Source organism: Chiloscyllium plagiosum, unplaced genomic scaffold (assembly GCF_037043375.1).
Source record: "Chiloscyllium plagiosum isolate Xiang-an unplaced genomic scaffold, Cpla_swu_hap1 HiC_scaffold_37, whole genome shotgun sequence".
NCBI classification, from domain to species: domain Eukaryota; kingdom Metazoa; phylum Chordata; class Chondrichthyes; order Orectolobiformes; family Hemiscylliidae; genus Chiloscyllium; species Chiloscyllium plagiosum.
This window is the reverse complement of record NW_028270175.1, coordinates 24,740,042-24,766,456: the sequence shown is the minus strand read 5'-3', so window position 1 is coordinate 24,766,456 and position 26,415 is coordinate 24,740,042. Positions and strand designations below refer to the sequence as shown.

The following is a 26,415-nucleotide window of genomic DNA, read 5'->3' as shown; positions in this document are numbered from 1 at the left end:
TTTGTTCATTAAATTGTCCATAATGGGTGCTTTGCCTCATCAGTGGTGAAAGTGGCCTCAGGGTCCTGTTTACGCAGATTAGTGAAGCGCTCACAAAATGCTCCTCCGCTGCCCCCCCTAGGTGACCGCAGAAAAAATGATGGCACAACCAGAATGAGATGGTAAATTCACCACCTTCATTTTAATTCAAACATGTTCTCTTTCTATGGGATAGAAATTGCGCAAAGTCTCTCTCTCTCTCTCTCTCTCTCTCTCTCTATCACAGCTTTTTGTTGCCCATCCCTATGTCCCCTTGAATGGATGAGTTCTCTAAGCCATTTCAGAGGACAGTTAAGGCTCAGTCACAATCACTGTGAGCCTGGAGTCACACATACAACAGCACGGGTAAAGATGACAGATTTCCTTCCCTCAAGGACATGTAATACATGTTAACCTTGGTGAAGTGGTATTTGTACAGAGCTCTCTCATTGTTTGTGGAGTAGGAAATAATGAGGAAATTAGCTCTTTTAAAGAACCAGTCCAAAGATACTTAAATGACACATTGCAACATGCTGTCTTTTGAAGGATTGTGTGCAAGGTCTTTTCTAACTAGACCTTAGGTGAACATAGAAGGGAGTGCATTGAGTGTAGATGCAGATATGGAATGGGTGCTCCTCTGTGATATTATACCTGCCAAGCTAAGATGACCCAGTATTTCAAGGCATACAATGAATCTACAAAAAAAAAGGACAAATGCGACTGGTTATAAAAAAATGGGAGACATCTGGGACAAATCTGGGAATGTGAAAAGTGTATAATCCATACCAAAAACATTAGTAGCTCCATTTCTTTTTGTGGGTTTGGAAATGTTTGTATAAGACCAGCAGTGCAGAATACTCATTAAATTTACAGCACAGATACAGACTATTCAGCCCAATGGGTCTATGGTGTTTATATTCCATATGGGCCTCTTACCATCTCACATCTATCTCTCTGCTTTCTCTTGTACTTATCCAGTTTGTCCTTCAATCTTCTCATCAGGGGATATGGTGTTAATGTAGAAAGATGGAGCTGAGGTAAAGGGTAGTCATGACTTTACTGAATTACACTCCAGGCTACTGAATGACCTACTCCTAATTTTATTTTATATCCTTAAATGTTTATTTGCTATTCACTTTCATTTGACAGTGAACGAAAAACACTCACCATTGTTTGAGTCAAGAAGTTTCTGTTCAATCCTTTTGGACTCATATGTGATGATCATTTATCTTTGGCTCCTAGTTTTGGAATTCCCAACAAGTGGAAACATCTCCACATCTATTCTCTCAAATATCTTTATAACTGTAAAGACTGCTTTTCAGGTCACCTGTGAAGAAGATTCTGAGGATATGTGAATACTCTTTTTTTTTGTTTTTCCTTTGGAATTAGGAAGTACTGTATTTATAGAGAACATTAGGTCTGGAGGTGGAGTGAAACAATCATGGAATCCGTAATAGGCCAGATTGTACATAGGCTGTATTGGATTTTGTCAATCTGAGATATTGCTGAGTCATCAGGAGGACAGAAAAGCAAAGGAAGATTTCAGCCCAAGCTCCTTTTATCCAGTGTCTGCTCAGACAGCGGTATTGATGGAGGATGTGGTGCACCTTACTTGCTGCTTATCAAACCTTCTGATTGCATTATGTTGGCCAGTATTTGAGAGATCAGGAAATAAAACTAGAATGAACATTAAAGCCGTTTAATGAGCGGAAATATTCAAGTAGTTCTTTATTCAAAAACCCTGACATTTGCAAGTCTTGTCCCTGAGATGTTGGTTAAAGGTCAAGTTTCACTGTTGCTGTGTTAGTGTCAGTTGAGCTGAAAAATTGCAGAAACAGCATCCTTCCTCTTCCCAGTTCTTTATTTAGAATGGTCAAGCTCTTTATCAGATTTGTATGTCCCAGGGAGGATGGATGTTACTGCTAAACACTCAGATATATACAGTTATACACAGACACAGACCTACAGATACATATACAGAGCTATACACCACACACACATACACCGATTTACACGCACACACACACACACACACAGATATACATGCGCAGATGTGCAGATACAGACAGACATAGACATACAGATACATATACAAGCTGATATACATACACAGATACACAAACACAGATGCACTCAGATAAACGTGCAGATACATAGACACACAGATACTCAGACATACAAACAGATATATACATAGATATAGACGCACAGATAAATACAGAAAAACACTGACACACACGTAGATACATACACACATGTACACACACATATACACAAACACCAATACATGATACACAAACAGATACAGGCATACAGATACACACACAAATGCAGAATTTCTACTAAGACTTTGAGAAAGGAATTTCCCTTGTGGGAAAAAACATATGTTTCTGAAAGAAAAATGTTGCCATACAATGGAAAATTCAGATTTGTGTCTTGCAGCCAAATCTGCTGCCTCCATCAAGTTGATTGAATAGAACTCAGAGTTTATATAACCTTTCAAAACAGGCCAAAATAATCAAAGGAAATGCATTTTTAAATGAGCAATAACCATGTAAAGCAATCAACTACTAGCCTGGATCTGTCAGAATAAAATAACTCAGTTATAGAGCCATAGAATGGTTATTGTACACACCATGGCCATTCATCCCATCAAGTCTGTATTGGCTCTCTATTAACCTACTCAGTCTATCTACTGTTCCCTGCCTTTTCCCCACAGCCTTGCAAAGTTTTGCTCTGCTAATAATTAGCCAATTCCTTTTTGAAAGCTACAATTGAATTTGCCTTGACCACAAAACTCAGGCAATGTATTCCAGACCCTAACCACTCACTGAGAAAGAAAGCTTTTCCTTCTGTCCTATTTAGTTCTTTTGCCAAATATCTTAAATCAGAATCCTTTGGTTCTTGACTCATCTGCCAAGGGAACAGCATCTGCCTATTGATTCTGTCCAGGCCCCACATGATTTTGAGCACATTCTCTTCCCTTGATAGAACAGCCTCAGCTTCAACAATTGACCAAAGTAAAGAAGCATGTAATGCCCAGAACCATCCAGTAAATCTTTTCTATGTCTTTTTCTCTGTCATCACACCGTTCCTAAACTGTGATGCCCAGTTTCAGTCTGTAGTGAGACAGAGATAGTTTCACTAATTTCAGCCATCAGCTTACTTGGCCCTGAAGTTCCAAATGGCCTGATTCTGCCTTTACCGTGTATGTAAACTTTCAATTAACAAGTAATTTAAGCTTTAAACAGAAGTGTTCCCAGTTTCTGTATGGTTTATAGACCATTCACTGTGTGGGGTATTGATGGGCAGAGTAAGGTACCATTAGACAGAACCAGACTTTTTTTGGACAGGTTCAGTATGTTGGCATTTATGTTCTTCATGGAGAGGCCACATCGCCAGGTAAAGATACCACCTGAATTGGTACAGATTTGAAGAGACCATGTTTGAATTTTGATATGTACTACATTAGCTGGGGATTGAAATGGAGACTCAGTAATGGTGCTGCAATTAGCATCAGTGCTTTTGCTTTCGGTAGTAAGAAGTCAACAGGATGTTTCCATGATAGCCTTCCATATAGTGAGACCTGTGTTTGAGTAGATGTCAAGTGAGAAAAAGATCAGTCTGTACTGATCAGACTCATGTTTTGTTCACAGGCAAAATGGTTAATGGATATCCTGCAGGTATTACCCATCTTTAATTGTTCCACTCCTTATGCTGATGGGCTCCCAGTGTTACATTCTGGTGAGAGATGGAGATAGGTGTCCAAATTGGGATGGTGTGTGATTTGAGGAGCTTGGTCAGGATTATGTTCCCATGATCTTGCTGTCCATGCCATCCTTCATGATGGAAATTATTGAACTGGGAGGGTCCATTGAAATCCGCTTAATGGGCTGCTGTACCATCTTCAGTATATTGTGCATGTTACAACCCTAATGTGCCAGTGAAGCTGAATGGTGGACACTGATCTAAGTGGCAGGAGTTCAATGCTTCTTTTTTTACGCTCAAAAATTAACATTGTTCTTTGGATGAGAGTGGTACTTGGTACATGTAAAATCACAATATTAGTAGAAACCTATTTGAGCTCAAGTTTCCATAACTTCTCTGGTGCGGCCACATCTGGAGTATTGTGTGCAGTTTTGGTCGCTATACTATAGGAAGGATGTGGAGGCACTGGAACGGGTGCAGAGAGGTTTACCATGATGTTGCCTGGTATGGTAGGAAGATCGTATGAGGAAAGGCTGAGGCATTTGGGCCTGTTTTCATTGGAGAAAAGAAGGTTTAGGGGTGACTTGATAGAGGTGTACAAGATGATTAGGGGTTTAGATAGGGTTGACCATGAGAATCTTTTTCCACGTATGGAGTCAGCTATTACGAGGGGGCATAGCTTTAAATTAAGGGGTGGTAGGTATAGGACAGATGTTAGGGGTAGATTCTTTACTCAGCGAGTCGTGAGTTCATGGAATGCCCTGCCAGTAGCAGTGGTGGACTCTCTCTCTTTATGGGCATTTAAACGGGCATTGGATAGGCATATGGAGGATAGTGGGCTAGTGTAGGTTAGGTGAGCTTGGATCGACACAACATCGAGGGCCAAAGGCCCTGTACTGCGCTGTATTGTTCTATGTTCTATGTTCTAACACAAGCACAACATCTCTTCATTATAGAACTGAAATGCTTCTTAAGTAGGTCTAGCTTTTTGCCTTTATTCACAGGTTGTCTCCTGATGCAGTTTCATTTTGTCCTATTGTTTGATGTATGTGAACGCCTCTGTATTCGCTTTCTCTGTTGCATTAAACATCTTGTATTCTGGCCCCTCCAAGATGACAGCTTCTGAGAGTGAACAGCTGTACCTTATAAAATCATTCTGCCAAGTTCATCCTTCTGACATCATTGCAATGCTTCTCAGAGTTATTGTTTCAGCAACTAGAACCATAGACACCAACTGGGGTGTCTGATCCCAAGAGTGCTTTGTGGCTTCAACACAGTTCTTGGGATTTACGAAATTGGTGTATGTGTAATATAGCCCAGCATCCCATTGCTGTTACAGGAGAGAAAAACGCACTTAACATTTCAAATCAATGACCTCCCATCAGAATCTTTGATATTGAAATATTATTTTTTTTTTCTCTTTTCGCAGATGTGACTTGGTCAGCTGAGTATTTCCAGCATTTTCTATTTTTATTTCAGATTTCCAGCAATATTTGGTGTTTGTATTAGGGAGAAGAAAGCAAGGACTGCAGATGCTGGAGATCAGAGTCCGAGAGTGTGGTGCTGCAAAAGAACTGTGGGTCAGGCAGCATTTGAGGAGTAGGAGAATCGATGTTTCAGGCATAAGCCCTTCATTCCTGATGAAGGCCGTTTGTATTAGTGACTCAATTTGTATCGTTTGTTACTGTCTTATACTGATGAAGGCAGCAAAGGTGGAAGAGATACCTGGTCAGCCCTGTTCTGGGAAGAATTTGGACACTCTATCATCAATATCCATAGTTCCAGACTACAACTTGCCAATGAAAGTGTAGGTTGTCACAGCAACTTGGATTCTGTGAGGACTAGTTGGATTAGTCAGCTGGGTGGCTGATGTGGATCAGATTGGCGTGAGTGGCATAGATTTCGATCGGTGTTCCAGCTGGGGTGAGTTTGGGATCTGGCTCCTTACTCTGCCCATGATGGAGACATGGTGCGGAGCCAGATTGTCTTCTGGCAGAGAACTCACAAAGATGGAAATAGGTGAATTTGATATGTAGCAGACACGATGTTTCTAAGGAGAGTATAGGGGCTGGTTTATTGAAAAGGAAACAGATATCATGGAATATAAATTCTAGGGCTTTATGACATTTTGCATGGGATGGTACAGTCTATGTTGTACGTTTTAACAACCCATTGCAGATTATAACTTGTCTGTTGACGGTTTCACAACTGAAGCTCTGACTTTGATTACTGTGGCCTTTTTGGAAAGCTATATAAACACCAGGCTGTTTTGCTCTATTTGGCTGATGAGGAATGTAGCTGTGACTGGTAGAGAGCCAACGTTCAGCCTTTGAGAGTTAAGGTCCTTTGTCGGTGCCAGTCCAGTTAAGTAAACATAAAGTTTCTCTGTGTGATGAAATTTAATTGCTGAGCTTTTAAGCCCCCTGCCAATTCTGACAGGACAGCCCTATCTGTAAATCTATTATGTTATTTCCATGGGAATAATATTGCATTATGCATTTGGCATTGGAGGTGGCATTTTATAACTGTCTGTCTAAATAAGGAAGTTTATCCATGGTTCACATATCTTTTGTAAAGCATTACTATTCAATTTCATGATTTATTCTTGTGTTCTGGGCAAATAGCCTGAAACAGCTTCCCACTGCAGTTTCTGGAAGGTGCAGCTTCCTTATTTATACCATTGCTGCTTATGGAACCTGCTGAAAGGAGTTAATCAACTGGATTGGTGAGTCCTGTGCCCTTCTCCCTTTAACATGGGTTGTGATGGTGAATTGTGTAATGTGTCATACTCATGGCAATGCTCACTTACACTTACATGAGACCCATGCTTATATTATGTGAGACCCATGGTGATGCTCAGTGCATATGATGTGAGACCCATGGTGATGCTCATTGTGTGTTATGTGAGATCAATAGCAATGCTCATAGTGTGTTATGTGAAATCTGTGGCAATGTTCACAGTGTGTTTTGTGTGACCCATGGCAATACTCACTGTCTATTATGTGAAACCTGTGGCAATACTCACTGTCTGTTCTGTGAAACCTGTGGCAATGCTCACTGTCTGTTATGTGAAACCTGTGGCAATGCTCACTGTCTGTTATGTGAGACCTGTGGTGATGCTCACTATGTGTTATGTGAGACCCATAGCAACATTCACTATGTTATGTGAGTCCAATGTGGATGCTCACTGTGTTATGTGAGACTCATGGCAATGCTCACTGTATATTATGTGAGAAACATGGTGATGCACACTCTGTTATGTGACACCAATGGCAATGCACACTCTGTGTTATGTGAGTCCCATGGCAATGCTCAATCTGTTGTGTGACACCCATGGCGATGCTCACTGTATGTTATGTGACACCCATGGCGATGCTCACTGTATGTTATGTGAGAGCCATGGGGATGCTCACTCTGTGTTATGTGAGACTCATGACAATGCTTGCCATATTATGTGAGACCCGCGGCAATGTTCAGTCAGTCATTGAGTGCATCCGATGGTGATGTTGTCTCTAGTGTTGAAATCCAAAAGTGATGCTTCCTCACTCCGGACAATTGGCACCTTCCCACAGTGACAAAATAAGATTAGAAAAGGACCCTGGTCACTGCAGCTCTTGAAGAAGCAGTCTGGCTGCAGTTTGCAATGCATACAACTGCATTTAATCAGCTTGATTGAACTAGATTCCAATGATATAAAGTTAACACAGTTTAAAAATCAACTGGCCCACTACTTGAATAACTAGAAGTTACAGTAGTACATTAATCTTGGAATATAAACATTTTCCAATACTTCATTTGTGTTTTTTTTTAATTTTTCAAGAATTGCATAGAATTGTTTCAGTGCAGAATCTTTAGGATGGGGCTGATAAATCATCATTGCTGGCAAGACCATTTGTTGCCCAGCTGTTGTTGCCCCGAGCTAAATGATTTGCTTGGCCATTTCAGCGGACATTCAAGAATCAACCACATTTCTATGAGGTTGGAGTGACATGTTACCAAGCCCGGATAAGGATGGCAGATTTCCTCTCTCTAGCCATGATGATGGTTATGGTCTCTCTTTCCCTACAGATAATCCTTACTTCTTGATATAAAGATGTTTCAGTTGATTGTATTTCCTTGTTCCTCCATCTTTTCAAGAGCTGCCTGACCATTGAACACAAATGGAACCACTAGGTCTTCTATATGGGTTCTTCATGTTGTCTCTTCCCCACTTTGTTGCTAAACACTTACCTACTTTTCTCAGTTCGCTACTGCCTTCCATCTTCTTTAATGGATTGAATTTTGCCATCAGCAGTAAAGCAACAGCACACACCACTGATCTTGAAGAAAGCTGCCCAAAAGGACCCAGGTCCCTCTGTGGCATCAATTTGCTTCTTTCCTGACAGCTGCTTTAATCTGGTGCCATGTCAACCTCAGTGTCAGCAGGATTTAAGCATGCAGGGTAGGCAATCAATCACATTGAAGCATTCTCATAGATGGCAAATCAATAAATAATTATGGTTGGATAAAGAGAAATTATGAAATATCATAAACAATCTTTAAAAAGCATCATTCTATAATATATGGACTTTTTGTATCGAAAGGGAAAAAAAATTGACATTCCATAAATGTAAGTTAGCTTTTCAGGACCAGTAGAATGTTTAGCAATAATAGTAAACTTAGTTAAAAGCTGTTAAACATGCTATTAAACACATTTATTTTAAGGATTTTTACGTTGAGGCTATAAGTATAAGAGTAGAGGTTTTGTATAAGTTCTTTGTGATTTCCTGTTGATTGTAGTTTGGGGGATCTTCAACAGTGCACGTTTGGAGATGTGTAGACTCATGACAGCAATTTCTAGAGTTCCATGTTATTCTGGGCATATGCAGACTCACAAAATTGCTGTCGGTTTCAATGGAATAATAATTGCTAACACTGACTGTTTTAAATCTTTGCCACTGCAAATATCTATCCAAAGTGCAACTGTTGGCGAAATACAGTTTCAGAAAAAAGATGTAGGCTTTGTGGATATTTCGTAAGAAAATAATTTGAAGTCTAGTTTTGGTTCTGAGGGTGTCAACATTACCTCTCTTGTTGAAGAGTGATTAACAAAAAGTGCTACTTAACTGGTTATGTTGAACAGATTCAACTATGGGACCACTAGAGAGAAATGAACAGTGATTCATGATCTGTCATGTTCCACATCCATATGCTGTTCTTTCTGTTGCATGTTCAGCTGTTTATAATCTGCTGAGTGCAGGGCTTGACCAGCAAGAGACACAGCTGGTTAGTGTAAGGCTGCTACCAATTATACCATGTTTTGGTTGTATTGTGAGTGGGGTGGGGTTTCAAAATTCACCCTATCAGCATTTGCAAGCTTGCGAAGACTCTGATAAATTGTGCTTGTCTAATTAAAGACAAGTGATGGAAATCCTATAATCTATTCTATTATCTGGAAACATTGACACCAAAAGTGCACAGATTGGATGGTGTAGCATTCTGGAAATTCACTAACCTGCCAGCCCATTTAAAGGGAGTAGGAGGGTGCACAGAAGGATACAGATGAGAGTCAGTGCCCTAATTCAAACTAAATGATGAGAATTGGACAGTGGACAGTTTAAATGTTATTTGTTCACCAAAGTTCAGCATCAATTCCAATCAGTAAGTGGACTTTACACTCTTTATCATTGAAAATTTACCTTTACTGGCTGAAGGCTAGCCTTTTAAGAGCATGATCTGTGAGATGGTAATAACAAAATCCCATATTCTGTAATTATTGTAACCTCGCATACATGTGTTTCTCACAAACAAAGTTTGGAGCTAACATCTGATAGGGGCTGAATCACTTTTGGAGGATGGGTTTTGTTACAAATCAAAATTTGTGTACAGATAGGAACAGGAGAAATTTTTACACTGAATTTTAACTTTTATGCAATGTACTGTACGACAGAAAATAGTGATAAATGCAATGTTGTCCCTAATTTTAAGACTAGTAATTTCCTGAAACTTGCTGTACCTTAAGCAAAGAACTCTCACTCTATATCTTATGTTTGACTCACACCTTTGAAGAACCAATGTTTTCTTTCTTGGCCTGACAGGAGGCCAAAGTTTTGACCTATGACCCTCTCCCAGCTCTTTGTGCTTGGGGATTAACCCTATTGACCTGCCAATTAAACCTGATTCCATATCGCCTCTGGCTTAGATTGCAGACAACAATCTTGTCTGACTTCACATAAATGCAACCATTTCATAAATCACACATGAATGTTTACTGGAATGTTTTCAACGACACTCCACGAGTTAAAGTTGAGTTGATTTAGTGCATAGGAAGCACCATTAAGGATAGAGTCTTTGATTATGTCTAATTTTACATTCCCAGCATGCTGATGTTCAGGGGAATGTAATCCCTGGGAAGCTAGTTTTCAGTTAACAATTAATTTAAATACTCCTAAATATGGACCCCTAAATGCTTGGGTTATATGCTAAAAGAAGGGAATCTCAAGACATGAACAGTTTCAAACTGGAAAATTATAGACAGATAATAACATCAATAATCATAATAATCAACATTCCTCATTCAGAGAAAAGCCTGGATTAATTTAAAGGAGGCAGAGAATGTAGTGATGAGGTGGGCTGATGCCTTTTTGATTTGTATTTATCTTGTAAAGACCCAGGTACAAAAATGAGAATAGGGTAGAATGGTGAGCTAACAGCCTTAGGAACTAACTTAATGAGGGTGTGCTATTACAACATGCAAATTAGAACCTCTTACAACATGCAAATTAGAACCTCTTACAACACTTTATTTTGTGATAATGAAACCCATTGAACATTGAAGAACTAGCAGTCAAAAAACTGCCTTAGCCAGATTTGGAAAGTCCTCCATTACCCCATGCCTCCCTTCCCTTTGTAAAAATTCAGTAAGGATTATCAGAAATTATAATTTTTAAATGAGTTTTTGACAACTTTGAAAACTAAGGAGGAATTATCCAATAATGCTTAAATCAAAGTCATTTTCTTAATGGATTAGAGTGAGAAAAAAAGAGATTACTGCTTTATTACTGTGTAATTTAAATGCTAATGCTGCTGCAGTATATCCCTTGGATGGTGGGAGGCTGATGTGTTCCACAGTGACTCTTTTTAAATCCCAAAAGCCAGAATGGATCTGCCAAATTTATAGGTCCAGAAGATGTTTAACCCATTCCAATTGTCTTTACATGACTGATTTTGCTGGTTTGTTTCCATCAGCATGAATGGTCTATTCGATATTCTATACTCAAGAGTCATGCGAGTAACATAATTCCAACTGAATCAGGCATCTGTAATGTGCTGATTTAGAGGGATATCAGCAACTTCTATATTCATTGTAAAGAGTTTGTTGCAAATCAGAAAATGCACTAAAACAGGTCAAGCCCACGTCCCTTAGTCCAGAAGTTTGTGATATTGGGGAAAGTACCTCATCACACCAAATACTTTGGCCTCTCTGCTTCTGAAATTACTTGAAGTTTGCGCTCTGAAATTCATTCTTGCTGAATGTACAATCTGTTTATTCATGGCTGTGCCCCTGACATTGAAAACTAAATGGAAGAAATCAGGGCTAATTCGTAGATTTAGATTAGATTAGATTAGATTCCCTACAGTGTGGAAACAGTCCACACTGACTCTCCGAAGAGTAACCCACCCAGACCCATTTCCCTCTGACTAATGCACCTAACACTATGGGCAATGTAGCATGGCCAATTCACCTGACCTGCACATCTTTGGACTGTGGGAGGAAACTGGAGTACCTGAAGGAAACCCACGCAGACACGGGGAGAATGTGCAGAATCCACACAGACAGTTGCCCGAGGCTGGAATCGAACCTGGGACACTGGAGCTGTGTGGCAGCAGTGCTAACCACTGAGTAAGGAGAAAAGAAGTGGGAAGAGAGAGAGAGGGAAAGAGAGAGAGAAAAAAGGCATAACCCATGGATGAAACTGTTAGGGAAGGCTTCATATGTCTCATTATCCAGTCCCCTGTTTTATGTGGGTGCATCTGTGCATTGAGATGTTGTTAACTCATTGTCAATTGACATTTTTTCTCTCTAGGACTATGGTGGAGCCGTTGATGATGATGTGTTGGTCCATTTTGGGCATTCTGCTTCCAACTCTAGTTTTTGCAGCACCTCCTCCCATCAATAAACTGGCACTGTTTCCTGATAAAAGTGCCTGGTGTGAAGCAAAGAACATCACTCAGATAGTTGGCCACACTGGATGTGAGTCGAAGTCCATCCAGAACAGGTAGGTATAAAAACAAGTGCTAAAGTAGCTTTCCAGGCCTTTTTTGTATTAAAGTTAAATGGAAATATCAGAATATAGTGGACTTGCAAAGACAATTGAAGTCATCTGGATAATCCTCAATGTCTAGAAAATATCATACTCCACAATTGTCTCATTTCCTCCCCTATCAATCTTTTTCTCCAGTTGCTCATCCATCTGATCCTACAACAGTTGTTATTGTGAACACCATTCGCAGTGCTGGAATTTATTACCAATCCCTAATTTCTCTTGAGAAGGTGGTGGTGAACTACCTTCTTGAACTTTTGCAGTCCACTTGGTGTGGCTCTACCTACCATTCTATTAGGAATGAAACTCCAGAATTTTGACAGGACAACTGTGAAGGTGATATAGTTCCAAGTTAGGATGGTGTCTGCCTCGGAGGACAACTTGCAGCTAGTGGTATTCCAATGCATGTGCTATCTTTGTGCTTCTAGATGGCATCTAGAAATCTGGAAGTGAGCCAAATATTGCAGGACTCCTATCCTCTGACATGCTTTGTCGCAACAGTATTTATTTGACTGGTCTAATTAAGTGTCTGGTCATTGGTAACCTTCAGGATGTTGATTCTGGAAGATTCAGTGATAACAATGCCATTGAACCACAAGTAGCGATGGTTATATTGTTATTGTTTGGAGATGGTCAATGCTTGGTACTTATGTAGCACAAGTGTTACCAGCCACTTATCAGCTGCCTATTGGTATAGGCTGCTTCAGTCCCCAAGGAGTCAGGAGTGGTGCTGAACATTGTGTAATCATCTGTACATATTCCCACTTTTCACTTTTTATGATGGAAAGAATGTCATTGATGAAGGAGCTGAAGATGGTTGGGCCTAGGACACTTTCCTGAGGCACTCCTGCAGAGATGTCCTGGGACTGAAATGATTGACTTTCAGCAACCACACCATCTTCCTTTGTGCTAGCTATACCTCTGCCCAATGGGCGGTCTCCCCCGATTTGTTTTGACTTCTGCTATGCTAGGGCTGTTGAATGCTACACTCAGTTAAATAAATGCTGCCCTGATGACAGTGGTAGTCACTCTCACCTCACCTCTGGAGTTCAGCCTTTTTGTCCATGTTTGACTGTAATGACGTCAGGAGCTGACCAAACCTAAACTGAATATCAGTAAAGGAAGAGTCAATCAGTGCCACTTGATACCTGTCAGTGATACCTTTCATTACAATGCTGATGATCAAGATTATATTGATGGAGCTGTAATTGGCCAGATACGATTTGTTCTGCGTTTAGAAGACTGGTCATATCTAAATAAGTTTCCACATTGCCAGGTAAATTACAGCTGTACTTGAACATCCCGGGCATGGTGAATGTTTGATCATGGTATGATTTTGTGAATTTGGCAATTTCAGGCTAACATGGCTTGACCATGGCTAACCCACCTAACCTGCATATCCCTGCACACTACGGGGCAATCTTCTTTTTAGCATAGCAAGTCCACCTAACCTGTGCATTATTGGACCACGGGAGGAAACCCATGCAGACATGGGGAGAATGAGCAAACTTCACACAGACAGTGACCTAAGGCTGGAATCGAACCCAGGTCCCTGGTGCTGTGAGGTAGCAGTGCTAACCACTGTGCCACCAAAAAAAGAATTTTCTACAGAGGAGAGATATAGGGATATAAACAGAAGATGGTAGTACAAAAGGGATAAGCTTGTTGGGCTTAATAGCTTTCTGTTGTTCCTATAAACTGTTATTTAAATATGTCTTTGTAAAGCGACATAGAAAATTAAATTCTTTGAACTGGTTTGCTGTCAGGATTGAAGGCTGTATATTATCCAGAGATTAATCTCAACTTCCAATAAGTGGAGACTTGGAAATAGATGAAAGATGGTGTTGAGTTTGACATTGTTCCTAAAACTGTTGCTCAAGTCAGTTTGCAACAAAATAACACAATCTGCCATGAAAAGATCTCATCTGTTCCTGCAGTGACTTGATACTACCCAGCCAGATGGCAGCAAGGGTGAGTGGCTGGAAAATATTTAAACACTGTTGTTGATTACTGAGCTGTTTGGAAGTTTAACATAGCAGCTGAATCTCCAATGGCTTCTCTGGTGATGGATGTGGTACATCTGTCCTCCATCAGGCTGGCACATAGCAAGCACTGGCCATTTTTCTGTTCTCCCGGCTTATTTCATGCGTGAATGAGCACTTCAGTACCCAGTGATGCAATGGTGAATTGCTGTCTTCCCAGAACTATAATGTGTAAGAACCATAATTAGAACATCACACCAAATTTAGGGGCCTCAGAGCTCTTTTCAAGACTTGTGGCTCTTATTTGTCTGTGGGATTCTGATATTTGGTGGTCTATATTCATTTTTTGAGCATCTGTGAGTGACTCATTCACTCAGTAAATATTATAAATAACATTTTTCATTAGCTTTCCAATGTTGTTCAGTTGGGTTGAAACAAATAAAATGTGATCAACTTTATGCCAGGCTTAATTGAATGGTAATCTCTGATGATAGCATTTTAGATCTAGTTTTATTTCAGCCAAAAAAAAATAAACATCTGCTTTATATGAACAGTTTCAGTGATATAATAATCTGCTCTGTTTCATTGTCTCCCGCAGAGCATGCCTTGGCCAGTGTTTCAGCTACAGCGTACCCAATACTTTTCCGCAATCCACTGAATCCCTTGTTCACTGTGACTCCTGCATGCCAGCACAGTCTATGTGGGAAATTGTAAGTAACTGTTTGACTACCCATCTGATTTCATACGGCCTCCTGGTCTAATTACATGCAATTCATCCTTCCTGTTAGTCTCTTCTCTCGATCACAAAGTAATTTCAGTTAGATTTTCTGCATTAGATGCTTTCCTATGTCTCCCCATTCTGTCTATCACTTTGGTCCTTGCCCATCTTATTATCCCTTGTTGTTCCTCCAAGTACCCAACCCCAATCCAAGGCTGTATTGGATCAGCCATATCAATACACTGACTGGGAATTCAATGGTGAGTAACTTCTGATTTCCAAAAATCTGCCTACCATCTACAGTGAACAAATCAGTAGCTTGCCAAAATGATCTCCACTCGAGTGTGGTTCGAATAACTCTCAAGATGCCCACATCACCCAAGACAAAGCAATCCTCTTGATTTTCTTTATTCATTCGAGGGATGTGAGCATCACTGGCTGGTCCAGCATTTATTGCCTGTCTCTATTTGTTCTTGAGAAGGTGGTAATATTGAGCTGCCTTCTAGAATCACTGCAATCCATTTGATGTGGGTTGACCTACAATGCCATTCAGGAGGGGATTAATGGATTTTGACCCAGCAACTTGATTGTCATCTCATCCACCACTTTAAATATTTGCATCCTCCACCCCCCCAGCGGCTGCACTGTGTGCCACCCCCCCAGCGGCTGCACTGTGTGCCACCCCCCCAGCGGCTGCACTGTGTGCCACCCCCCCCAGCGGCTGCGCTGTGTGCCACCCCCCCCAGCGGCTGCGCTGTGTGCCACCCCCCCCAGCGGCTGCGCTGTGTGCCACCCCCCCCAGCGGCTGCGCTGTGTGCCACCCCCCCCAGCGGCTGCGCTGTGTGCCACCCCCCCAGCGGCTGCGTACCATCTGCAGGCTGCACTGCAGCAGCACATCACGGTTTTTTTGACAGCATGCAGACAAAGGAAGCACATGGTGAGGAAGCAGGAGAGAGAGAGAGAGAACCTGCACAGTTACTGCCTTTGCTGTTTGAATTCATGTATTGCTGGACATCAGAGTGCATCTGGGAAAATTAACAAACAGTGAAATTCACAACTAATCTTGGAGGAACTGTTGGGCGAAGTTCACAGCACAGAATCAAATAAGTTAATTGTTGTTTTAAGTCTGTCCAAGAGAAAGGCTGCAGTAGTGGGTATGTGGTGGAGGCTGGTACAATTGCAACATCAGAGGCATCTGGATGGGTATATGAATAGGAAGGATTTGGAGGGATATGGGCTGGGTGCTGGCAGGTGGGACTAGATTGGGTTGGGATACCTGGTCGGCATGGACGGGTTGGACCGAAGGGTCTGTTTCCATGCTGTACATCTCTATGACTCTATGTTCCAACCCCAGAATGTTGTTGATCTGTGGAATTCCTTGCCCAGGGAAGTAGTTGACACTACTTTAGTAAACATTTTTAAAGCTAAGGTAGATATTGTTTTGAAAAATAAAGGAATTAAGGGATACAGTGAGAGTGTGGGTAAGTGGATCTGAGTCGACAAAAAAGTCAGTCAGTGTGGCGGGAGTAGGCTCAAAGTGCTGGACTGCCTACTCCTGCTCCTAGTTCTTATGTAAACCCACGACCCCTACCAGCTAGCAACACAAAGATAATAGATAAATGGACACAGTACCATTTACATTTTTGCTTCCAAACTACCCACTCTCTTGGCTTTGAAGTATATCGCCGACCGTTCACAGTTGATGGGTCAAAATCCTGGAAGTCTCTTCCTAACAATACCACAAGAACTGCAGTGGTTCAAGAAGGCACCTCACTATCACCTTCTCAAGCGCAGAAATGGACAATAAATTTCGGCATAGGTGGTGTGTCCACGTCCCACAAAAAATATGTTTTAATCACTCAAGACCCTCATTCTCTTTCCTGCAATTTCATTATCCTGAAATAAAGAATCATTACGCTACCGGAAATCAGTCTTTCCCAGGACTTAAAACTGTGGAAATCCTCCCACTCTCCTGCAATCTACAGCCTTTTAAAACCAAGGTTGAGAGTACTGAGTCATTGCATGCTGAACCATTTCCTTTATTTGCTCTTTCTCCTCTCCTGCTGTTCAACATGGTTCCCAAATAGCAATTGAGGAAGAAAATCCTAAAACATATTCACGGTTTGTGTTCCAGGTCATGTTGGAGTGTCCAGGCAATGAGGAAATGCCCAGAGTGGACAAACTAGTGGAGAAAATTGTACACTGCAGTTGCCAGGCATGTGGAAAGGAACACCATCAAGATTCCCAAATTTTTAATGCAATTCTAAATGAGGAAGAAGCTTCTCCCATGGATACAGTTGGATCCCCTCAGATTGTTCACCATGACGAGCAAGTTGCTCTCAAAACTGGCACTGAGGAAGAGTAGACTTGAACACAAGGGGAAAAAAAGCAGATTGTGGGATAAAATGTTTGTTTTATTTGTTGAGCTTTAGAGAGAAAAATCAAAATATAACATTTTCTAAAATAAAATCCTCGCAGACTTATTTAACGGGAAAGTCTTTAAAATATGCCATTTGTTATAGAAATTAAGCAGGAACCCCAATCAAATACTAATATATAGCTCATCAAGATCCAGCAAAGTATAATTAGAATTTGGTGATCAGTGTTCGATTCACGATATCTGTTATTAACAAGTCTGTTTTTTGTACCGCAGAAATCCCTGTGTGTAGCTATTTCATACTTATAACTGTTTGTATATAAAATTACAGTTTATAAATCTTCAAACGTTTTTTTCAAAATCCTCCTTTCAGTTAATTTGCAGGTCATTAAAGATATTGCAATGTAGGAGAGAAAAGAGACAACACTGAAAAAGAGAGAGAGAGACAGAGGCGCGCGCACTCACATGCACACGCACACACCACACAAACGCGCGCGCGCAATGTGGCGCAAAACACGGAGAAAGAAAAAGGCACATTTAAATGGAGAGGTAAGGAGACTGGCAGACACACCCACACATGCACAGACAGAAACATAAGTAGATCAAAAAGGCAGACGTGGACAGAAAAGCAAAGAGACAAATTAAAACACTACACCCACTCATCATTTCAGAAGAAAATGCAAATACTGTCAAGATAATATGCATAATGAATGTGTATTTTTGATATGTAAAGAGCACCGAAAATGTGATTTGAGTTTGGAACAGACTGAGACACTGAACTTCTGATTTGTTGGGCAAAGTTTATATGTGGTATGGGAAGATTTAAAATATTCCAGCCTTTGTCATGATTTTGTGGTGGCTGCGCTGATCCTAGTTTGGGCGGATGTGGGGAGCCCATGGCATCTGAATCAGGGAAAGGAGAAAAAGGTGATTAAGGTTTCCATTTCTGAGCAGTATTCAATGTCTCCTGTTGGAAACTGCATGTATGAATGACAGGTAAAAGTAGAATTGTCCCAGTTGTGATGCTCCCATGATCAGAAAGCCTGCTGACATACACTGTTCAGTTCCTGGGAGGAGTGCCTATCCCGATGAAATATAAGAGAGTGACCAATACTCATGTAACTACCTTCAACAAGATGAAAATGGAAGAGGGAAGGAGGAAATGGGGAGGAGTAACCAGGAAACAGGGTAAATGTTCAAATTTGGTTTTATGATATTATGTATTCTTCTTTTAATTAATTCTGTAATCATTCAAATTGATCATATATGGTGCCCTGTATAATTCTACAGAACTAAACTTGAGGTAATACAGGTCAGATTTCTCTCCCTTGCAGTTAAATGAAACATGGAAACTGCCAATTCCTTTCCCCAACCTAGCTGAGTGCTATTTTGAATATACAGATCCATTGACGTTGTGTGTCATTTTAACCTCTGCTCTGAAAAAGGGATCAGTAGTTAATCAAGTAAAATGTTTATACAGTGTTCTCTCTAGATTTGTGGAGGCAGTTTAATTACAAGCTTCAGTTGTCACAAATTCCATTTTCTACTTAACAAAATGTGAGAAACTGATAAAAATGATCAAGCTAAGCAAAAGCAACGATCAGAAAATAGAACCAAGGTCAGACAGAGAAGCATTTGTGCAGGTCCCATAGGGAAATCTTATATTCCTTCTACCTCAGAAATTCACTCAGAATTTCATTTGTGTGTGTGTGTTGTTCTTTGTTGTTGGCAGCAGTTTACCTGAGTTTATGAGCTAACCTTCTGGCCATATTCGTCAACACCATGCTGATGAGCCATGTTAGTTGCAGTCAAGTCTTTGTGCCATACCTCCCATATGGACACTGCCACCAGTTTATCTGCATTCCTGACTAGATTAAAATCTCAGCTCCTAAAATACAAGTACGATTTAACCAATCTCAACCAGTGCAATGATGGGAGTCTTACATTGTAACTTGGTTATCGAAGAAAACGATAACCAATTGGGACATCCACACAGAATGAATGCAAAACGGACAGTGGGTGAAATATGGAGTTAGACTCCACCATTATATCAATATTCTAGGGTTAACCATTACCTAGAAAACTAAACTGGACCAATTGTTTAAATACTGTGGCAACAAGAGTAAGTCAGAGGCTAGGGATTCTGCAGTGAGTAACCCATCTTCTGACTTCCCAAATTCTGTCTACCATCTACAAAATTCAAGTCAGGCACTTGACAGAATACCCCCACTTGCCTTGGTGAATGCAGTTCCAACAACACTCAGGAAGCTTGATGTTTCTCAGTTCAAGCAGCCCACTTGATTGGCACCCATCTTCACCTTTTATTCATTATTTTTATCACTGATGCACGGTGGCAGTAGTGTGTACAATCTACAGAAATGCACTGCAGTAATTCACCTTCCAAATCTGCAACCACTTCCATCCAGAAGGACAGGGGTATCAAAAACATAGGAACACCACCAACTGCAAGATGTCTCTAAGTGACTCACCATCCTGACTTGGAAATATATCGCTGTTCTTTCACTGACACTGAGTCAATAACTTTGAATGCCTTCCCTGACAACACTGTGAGTAAGCCTCCACCCCAGCAGTTCAAGAAGGAAGCTCTCTATCACTTTCTCAAAGGCAATTAAGGATGGGCAATAAATACTGGTTCCACCAGTGAAACTCACATCTTGTGAATTAATAAAATTAATGTCTAGGCACCAATAGCCGGATAATGTTCTCTGCCAGCCTTGAATATAAAAAATAACAAGCTGATAAGGTATCAGAAGGCCAGATTGTTTTTAGAGCAATGTCCTATTTACAAACTTTCTGACTACACTCATTCATAATGGCTATCGTGGAAGGAACAGTTGCTCAGTATTCTTTGACAAGTAATGTTGTCTTTGACAACTCTGTGCAGCTTCAATGTAATTAAACAAAAAAATACAAGAGGATAACCATTCAATTACAGCCCATCAGTAATGGATATTCTCATGATTTCAAGTATGTGGGATCTTTGTTGTGGTTCTGTTCATCGAGCTGGGAATTTGTGTTGCAGACGTTTCGTCCCCTGTCTAGGTGACATCCTCAGTGCTTGGGAGCCTCCTGTGAAGCGCTTCTGTGATGACCTGGACCCAATATACCGACCACTGCAGCAGACAGCTGGAACTGACAACCAGAAGCGGCAGATTCAAACCACTATAAATGCTGGAGGAAGCTTCACAGGAGGGTCCCAAACACTGAGGATGTCACCTAGACAGGGGACGAAACGTCTGCAACACAAATTCCCAGCTCAGCGAACAGAACCACAACAACGAGCACCCGAGCTACAAACCTTCTCACAAACTTTGAATGTGGGATCTTTATTCACATCCTCATCAACAGGTATATCAATTGGTGTTTTTACACTGGGTACAATTGGAGAAATTATTGATGATTCCACAGGGCTTGGTGACTACATTAATGCCACAAGCTGTGCCTTCTGAACTATGGCTGGGAACTAAACTATTTCATAACTCCCCTAGCTGCCCTCTGACCTCTGTAAACTTGGACTTATCCAAAGCTCTTTGGCCTGTATCTTAACTTGCACCAAGTTCTGTTTACCTATCCATTCCATTCCTGTTGTGATCTATATGGACTTCAGTAAGGCGTTCAACAAGGTTCCCCATGGGAGACTGATTAGCAAGGTTAGATCTCATGGAATACATGGTGAACCAGCCATTTGGATACAGAACTGGCTCAAAGGTAGAAGACTGAGGGTGGTGGTGGAGGGTTGTTTTTCAGACTGGAGGCTTGTGACCAGTGGAGTGCCACAAGGATTGGTGCTAGGCCCTCTACTTTTTGTCATTTACATAAATGATTTGGATGCGAGCATAAGAGGTACAGTTAGTAAGTTTGCAGATGACACCAAAATTGGAGGTGTAGTGGACAGCACAGAGGGTCACCTCAGATTACAACAGGATCTGGACCAGATGGGCCAATGGGCTGAGAAGTGGCAGATGGAGTTTAATTCAAATAAATGCGAGATGCTGCATTTTGGGAAAGCAAAAGTTAGCAGGACTTATACACTTAATGGTGAGGTCCTAGGGAGTGTTGCTGAACAAAGAGACCTTGGAGTGCAGGTTCATAGCTCCTTGAAAGTGGAGTCACAGGTAGATAGGATAGTGAAGAAGGCGTTTGGTATGCTTTATTGGTCAGAGTACTGAGTACAGGAGTTGGGAGGTCATGATGCAGCTGTACAGGACATTGGTTAGGCCACTGTTGGAATATTGCGTGTAATTCTGGTCTCCTTCCTATCGGAAAGATATTGTGAAACTTGAAAGGGTTCAGAAAAGATTTACAAGGATGTTGCCAGGGTTGGAGGATCTGAACTACAGGGAGAGGCTGTACAGGCTGGGGCTGTTTTCCCTGGAGCGTTGGAGGCTGAGGGGTGACCTTATAGAGGTTTACAAAATTACGAGGGGCATGGATAGGATAAATAGGCAAAGTCTTTTCCCTGGGGTCGGGGAGTCCAGAACGAGAGGGCATAGGTTTAGGATGAGAGGGGAAAGATATAAAAGGGACCTAAGGGGCAACGTTTTCACACAGAGGGTGGTACGTGTATGGAATGAGCTGCCAGAGGATGTGGTGGAGGCTGGTACAATTGCAACATTTAAGAGGTATTTGGATGAGTATATGAATAGGAAGGGTTTGGAGGGATATGGGCCGGGTGCTGGCAGGTGGGACTAGATGGGGTTGAGGTATCTGGTCGGCATGGATGGCTTGGACTGAAGGGTCTGTTTCCATGCTGTACATCCCTATGACTCTATGACTCTATGTTGATCTAGTTAGCTTCCAGTCAATCAATACCTTCCACCAAAGTGGAATTAACTAGCACTTGGGTTGATCAGGATATAAAGTGAGAAGCTCAGTTCACGGTCCAAACTGGATGCCAAAATTGATAGCAGTCTGCTTAAGACAAAACAGTGGCAAGGCAGGGGGAAAATTTGGTACCAAAGAAGCAGTTTGTTGTGGGAGCCAAAGTTAATGGCCTCTGACTTTCTAATTTTCAGTTGAGAAAATTTCAGCCTATCTCCTATTGGATATCGGACAACCAGTCAGACAACATAGAAGCTGTAGAGGGATTTGGTGAAGAGTGCTACATCACTTTCCTGACTTGTGGTTGTAGATAGTGGACAGGTTTTGAGAAATCACTGGCTGCATTCCCAAACTCTAGACTCAGTGATGGTAATGCAATTGAATATCTGGGAAAAGATGGCTAAACTCTCGTTTACTGTCTGCCAATTGTGTGGTGGAAATCTTTCTTATCACTTATTAGCTCAAAATCAGCACAGACAATGCTGGAGAAAGTCTGCAGGTCTGGTAGTTTCTGCTGAGATGGAATTAGAGTCAACATTTTGAGTCTAATATGACTTCTTCAGAATTGCTGCAGCTTTCACAGTCACACCTCCTTCAGTGACTGTATCTAGCTCTGCCTTACTCTGCATGGATTCCAACTAAAGTTCCATCCTTCATGTTTCAAACACACCACAAGATTACATTATCTCTGAGACATACCATATTCCTCAGATAGCTGCTTCTGCACATTGTGGGATTCACACTCAGCATTATGTGTCTCCACATGTGCAGTCTGAACCTTTCTGTCCATCAGCACCTCACCTTATCTGAAAGCTGGTCCAGTTCCCAACTCCATTGTGTTTCTCGTCTTACTTAATGCTTTAAAATCAAACTTCTTTTTCTTTCAAGTATTAAGAAACTCAATCTCCATAAATTCATAGCTACTGACACCCCTCTGAATCCATGCTCCCCTCCTCTTCCTTTTGAGTTCGTCCTGTCTTCTAATCTCACTTCTTCTGTTGTATTTGCTATATCTCTGACCTTCCCATCTCTGATGCTGAATGATCTGTGCTCAGCAAAGGACTCCGTTTTATCCCTTTATCGTCCCTAGCTAAATAAGTTTCTGGCATAACGTTCATTGCCTTTTACCCTGTGCCCATTTATTTGGGCAAGGTTCCTCTTCCTGCCACACAGACCCTTTCACTCCTCTCCAATACTTCCCCTCTAACGGGAGCCCTCCCTCTAATCGTTTACTTTTTCTTGATCTCTTCATCAAGATCTGCTGGTGTACCATTGGCTGACTTCATTTCTCTGCTCCCTCGCGCTCTCTAACTTGTCACCTTATGAACCTGTAGCATTCTGTTCTCTCAGGCCAACTCTGACTTTGTTGTCGAATCTGATGGTGCTGATATTATCTAGCATGCTAACCTCTACCTGGAAGAGGCTGAATGCCAACTGTCAGACACTTCCTCCTATCTCCTCCTGGATCATGACTCACCACTGAACATTAAGCTGTGATTTCCAGTACTGCTACTAACTTAATCTTCTATGGAGATCTCCCCTCCACAACTTCCCACCTCATAGTCTTCCAACCCTGCTCAGCTCACATCTAGAATCATTTAGGGTGTAGGTTTGCTCGCTGAGCTGTAGGTTTGATATCCAGACGTTTTATTACCTGGCTAGGTAACATCATCAGTGGCGACCTCCAAGTGAAGCGAAGCTGTTGTGGTTGGAGTGCCAGGCCTCTAGGAATTCTCTGGCATGTCTTTGCTTAGCCTGTCCCGGGATAGATGTGTTGTCCCAGTCAAAATGGTGGTTATTTTCATCCGTGTGTAGGGCTACAAGGGAGAGAGGGTCGTGTCTTTTTGTGGCTAGCTGGTGTTCGTGTATCCTGGTGGCTAACTTTCTTCCTGTTTGTCCTACATAGTGTTTGTGGCAGTCCTTGCATGGAATTTTGTAGATGACATTGGTTTTGTCCATGGGTTGTACTGGGTCTTTTTAGTTTGTTAGTTTTTGTTTGAGAGTGTTGGTGGGTTTGTGTGCTACTAGGATTCTGAGGGGTCTTAGTAGTCTGGCTACTAAAACCCTAACCACCTTACCATACATCAAAGAAGTTTCAGAAATGACAGCCAGACTACTAAGACAACACATCTATCCTGGGACAGGCTAAGCAAAGACATGCCAGAGAATTCCTAGAGGCCTGGCACTCCAACCACAACGCCATATACAAACACATAGATCTAGATACCATCTATCAACCCCTCAGAAAACGAACAGGAAATGACATCACCACAAACCCCAGGAACCCCATCCAGGACAAACATATAAATAGAAAGCAGGAGACAACAGATTCGCTTCACTTGGAGGTCGCCACTGATGATGTTACCTAGCCAGGTAATGAAACGTCTGGATATCAAACCTACAGCTCAGCGAGCAAACCTACACCCTAAACCTCAACCTGAGCTACAAACCTTCACAAACCTTGCAAAAATCTAGAATCATAGAATCCCTACAGTGCAGATAGAGGCCATTCAGCCCATTGAATCTGGACCAACGCCCACCCCACCCCCCAACAGCATCTCAGCTAGAATCTCTCACCCTATCTCCATAATCCCACATTACCATGGCTAATTCATCTAGCCTGTACATCTTTGAACTGTGGGAGGAAACTGGAGCGCTGGCAAAATTCATGCAGACACAGGGAGAAAATACAAACTTCACATAGTCACCAAGGCTGGAACTGAACCTGGGTCCCTAGTGCAGTACTGTGGCAGAGTTAACCATTGTGCTACCATGCTGCCCTCCAAATCTACCTCCCTCCAGAATACACAAACAGGACTGCCCTGCCAAACTCATAATCTCAGATTGACCCTGCCCCCTGAACTTATTTCTTCCTATCGGGACTATATTTTTCCTCTCTTGTTTGTCTTTCCTACTTACATTCATGTAAAATAGTTCTGAAGAAGATGTTGCCATACCTGTTGAGGTTCTCCACCACTTTCTGGTTTTATTTCAGTTTTCCAGCTTGTGCAGTACTTTGCTTTTACCTTCAAGCCTGATTATTGTCTGGGACCAGCTGCCTGCAGGCATGGACTGCTTCAATAGCTGAGGAGTTGGGAATAAGTTCTGAACATTGTACAACCATTAGTAAACAGCCCCACTGCTGATTGTTTAATTAGGTGGGGATTATTAATGAATATCTGAAGATGGTTGCGTCACTGAAGTCCTGGCACGAGATGATTGGCCTCCAACAACCACAACCATCATCCTTTGTGGTTGTTGTGACTCTAAGACGCGAAGATTTCACTGATTTCAATTTGATGGGCTCCTTAATGCATAACTCAGCCAAATGCTGCCTCGATGTTAAGAATAGTTATTCTTCCCCTCTGGGGTTGAGCTATATAGCCCATTTTGTACCAAGCTGTAACAGGGTCTAAAGCAGAACCTAACTGAGTTTCAGTAAATAGTTTGTCACTGTACAATTACCACTTGTTTCATTGTCTACAGCACCTTCTATAATTTTATTGATGATTGAAAGTAGAATAATGGGGTGATAAACAGCCAGATCCAATTTATCCTGCTTTTTTCTGGAGAGGACATACCTGGACAATTTTCCACAATGTCAGATAGATGTCAATGTTTGGCTAGGATGTGAAGCATATTCTGATGGATGAGGTGTTGCCTATACAGGGATTCTTTCTCCATGGTAAATCCTGTCTCCAGGCTGGAGTTGTCAAACATCCCTCTTGAAGACAAACAAAGAGAACACCTATCACAGCAGCCAGCAATGTATTCCAGATATTCACCCTGGTATGGGAAAACAATTGTCCAACATCCAGTGTTTGGGGAAGGGGACAGGACTTGAGGAGAGGAAATGGTTTAGAGAAGGAGTTTGCATGGGTGTGTGTGTGTGTGTGGGGGGGGGGGGGGGGGGGGGAGGGATGGTGGTTAGAGATTAAGTTATCACTAGTTTAGTGGGAATTGGATTTGAGAAAGCAGGTGGAGGGACCCATGGATAAATTGAGATTGGAAATACATGAACTGTGATCTGAGAGAAACGAGAAAAAAAGGGGTTTGTTGCAATTACAAGATGGCACCTTGGGGGCAGCCTAGCTTTCTGGGCAAAGGGGAGAGTGGAATTTGGCAGGGGCAGCTGATAGGCAACATCTATCTCAGTCCCCTTATGGGAGGGAGTTACTTGGAGGAAGAGTAAACCAATCCTCTGATTCTGTTAAAGTTGAAAGCTCCTGACGCTTACTGTTTGAACACTGGCAATGAAGTCTTCAGTGAACTACTGGATGGAGGTTGGTATCACTGCCCCTGACATGAATCCCTCCTCAGGGAAGGAGCGAGAGGGGAAAAGGGAGAGGATGAGATCCAATTAAATGGATCATAAATTCTCTCTGCTAGTGTGTCACAGAGAGTGACATTCCCCTCATTCCTATTCTCCTCCCATGTCAGAGTTCTTCACTGAGTCCGTTCCTTGAG

The 26,415-nt window shown here is 41.7% G+C and overlaps 1 protein-coding gene and 1 long non-coding RNA gene across 6 annotated transcripts in view; both read left to right on the top strand.

Moving 5' to 3' along the window:
* Positions 1-17,453, top strand: part of nbl1 (NBL1, DAN family BMP antagonist) — a 51,729-nt gene extending 34,276 nt beyond the window's left edge. For 4 of the 5 annotated variants that reach the window (XM_087980471.1, XM_043675781.2, XM_043675780.2 and 1 more), the window contains 3 exons: positions 11,793-11,984; positions 14,610-14,721; positions 16,864-17,453. In XM_087980471.1, the coding sequence (XP_087836597.1) occupies positions 11,797-11,984; positions 14,610-14,721; positions 16,864-17,094 (531 nt within the window). In that variant the 5' untranslated portion in view covers positions 11,793-11,796 and the 3' untranslated portion in view covers positions 17,095-17,453. Of the gene's footprint in view, positions 1-6,350; positions 6,452-11,792; positions 11,985-14,609; positions 14,722-16,863 lie in introns of all 5 variants that reach the window. The other variant, XM_087980470.1, reaches the window with a different exon arrangement.
* The window catches only part of LOC148139782 (uncharacterized), a 519,617-nt gene that overhangs the window by 273,148 nt on the left and 220,054 nt on the right, over positions 1-26,415 (top strand). The window lies entirely within an intron of this gene.